The sequence below is a fragment of the Oncorhynchus keta genome, unplaced genomic scaffold (genome assembly GCF_023373465.1).
Source record: "Oncorhynchus keta strain PuntledgeMale-10-30-2019 unplaced genomic scaffold, Oket_V2 Un_contig_10664_pilon_pilon, whole genome shotgun sequence".
Taxonomy (NCBI): Eukaryota; Metazoa; Chordata; class Actinopteri; order Salmoniformes; family Salmonidae; genus Oncorhynchus; species Oncorhynchus keta.
In genome coordinates, this window is record NW_026277166.1 from 75,001 (window position 1) to 77,500 (window position 2,500).

Sequence of the window (2,500 nt, forward strand, 5' to 3'; positions counted from 1 at the left end):
TACACCTGTTGTATTCAGCATTTCACTGTCCATCTGCCGTCACACCATTGGCTTGTCACACCACAGAGCAAGAGGAAATCTATTCTTTATCTGGATAGGCCAGAAAACGTGACATCACTCCCTATGCAAATCTGGGTTCTGAAACCTGACACTATTCCTTATCTGGATAGGCCAGAAAACGTGACATCACTCCCTATGCAAATCTGGGTTCTGAAACCTGACACTTCAAGGAAGCTCCGCTCAGAGTGGAAGCAGAGACGAGACGAGGCTTTCTGACATCATAAAGGCACAGGACCCTACTGCGTTCGCACAGCGCTTTGCACACCTAAAGGTCCGTGTGGAACCGATCCACGGCCGCTCCAAGTACCCCATATAGTGGGACTTGACATGTGTAATTGATGTATTTGTGCTAGAAGAGATACCTGGTCTTTGTCTTGGAACTTCTCCACCGGGCCAAACTGCAGCAGACCCATGAAAATCAGACGCTGCATGCTGTCATGGAAACTAAAGATGTACTTCCTGGATGATAGACAGAAACAGGAAATATATCAACGACACTTCCTGTTATGGCTACTTCTGATTGGACGACGCAAAGAGGGTCTTTACGTGACAGTTTGTAATTGGGCGACAGAAATAAATGAACAAATCACGTCACCCCGTTTGTGTGTATTTAACTAGTGTGTGTGTGTATTTAACTAGTGTGTGTGTGTATTTAACTAGTGTGTGTGTGTATTTAACTAGTGTGTGTGTATTTAACTAGTGTGTGTGTGTATTTAACTAGTGTGTGTGTGTATTTAACTAGTGTGTGTGTGTGTATTTAACTAGTGTGTGTGTGTATTTAACTAGTGTGTGTGTGTGTATTTAACTAGTGTGTGTGTGTGTGTATTTAACTAGTGTGTGTGTGTGTATTTAACTAGTGTGTGTGTGTGTATTTAACTAGTGTGTGTGTGTGTATTTAACTAGTGTGTGTGTATTTAACTAGTGTGTGTGTGTGTATTTAACTAGTGTGTGTGTGTGTATTTAACTAGTGTGTGTGTGTGTGTGTGTGTATTTAACTAGTGTGTGTGTGTATTTAACTAGTGTGTGTGTGTGTATTTAACTAGTGTGTGTGTGTGTATTTAACTAGTGTGTGTGTGTGTATTTAACTAGTGTGTGTATTTAACTAGTGTGTGTGTGTATTTAACTAGTGTGTGTGTGTATTTAACTAGTGTGTGTGTGTATTTATCTAGTGTGTGTGTGTATTTAACTAGTGTGTGTGTGTATTTAACTAGTGTGTGTGTGTATTTAACTAGTGTGTGTGTGTGTATTTAACTAGTGTGTGTGTGTATTTAACTAGTGTGTGTGTATTTAACTAGTGTGTGTGTATTTAACTAGTGTGTGTGTGTATTTAACTAGTGTGTGTGTGTATATTTAACTAGTGTGTGTGTGTATATTTAACTAGTGTGTGTGTGTATATTTAACTAGTGTGTGTGTGTGTATTTAACTAGTGTGTGTGTGTGTGTATTTAACTAGTGTGTGTGTATTTAACTAGTGTGTGTGTGTGTATTTAACTAGTGTGTGTGTGTGTATTTAACTAGTGTGTGTGTGTATTTAACTAGTGTGTGTGTGTATTTAACTAGTGTGTGTGTGTATTTAACTAGTGTGTGTGTGTATTTAACTAGTGTGTGTGTGTGTATTTAACTAGTGTGTGTGTGTATTTAACTAGTGTGTGTGTGTATTTAACTAGTGTGTGTGTGTATTTAACTAGTGTGTGTGTGTATTTAACTAGTGTGTGTGTGTATATTTAACTAGTGTGTGTGTGTGTGTATTTAACTAGTGTGTGTGTGTGTGTATTTAACTAGTGTGTGTGTGTGTGTATTTAACTAGTGTGTGTGTGTATTTAACTAGTGTGTGTGTGTATTTAACTAGTGTGTGTGTGTATTTAACTAGTGTGTGTGTGTATTTAACTAGTGTGTGTGTGTGTGTATTTAACTAGTGTGTGTGTATTTAACTAGTGTGTGTGTGTATTTAACTAGTGTGTGTGTGTGTATTTAACTAGTGTGTGTGTGTATTTAACTAGTGTGTGTGTGTGTGTGTGTGTGTATTTAACTAGTGTGTGTGTGTGTGTGTGGGTATTTAACTAGTGTGTGTGTGTATTTAACTAGTGTGTGTGTGTATTTAACTAGTGTGTGTGTGTATATTTAACTAGTGTGTGTGTGTATATTTAACTAGTGTGTGTGTGTATTTAACTAGTGTGTGTGTGTGTATTTAACTAGTGTGTGTGTGTGTATTTAACTAGTGTGTGTGTGTGTATTTAACTAGTGTGTGTGTGTATTTAACTAGTGTGTGTGTGTATTTAACTAGTGTGTGTGTATTTAACTAGTGTGTGTGTGTATTTAACTAGTGTGTGTGTGTATTTAACTAGTGTGTGTGTGTATTTAACTAGTGTGTGTGTGTATTTAACTAGTGTGTGTGTGTGTATTTAACTAGTGTGTGTGTGTGTATTTAACTAGTGTGTGTG

The 2,500-nt window shown here is 37.3% G+C and overlaps 1 protein-coding gene across 1 annotated transcript in view; it reads right to left on the reverse strand.

Moving 5' to 3' along the window:
- LOC127917084 (general transcription factor 3C polypeptide 1-like) overlaps positions 1–2,500 on the reverse strand; it is a 98,230-nt gene that overhangs the window by 67,656 nt on the left and 28,074 nt on the right. The window contains exon 11 of the mRNA XM_052500463.1: positions 423–519. Within this exon, the coding sequence (XP_052356423.1) occupies positions 423–519 (97 nt within the window). The remainder of the gene's footprint in view (positions 1–422; positions 520–2,500) is intronic.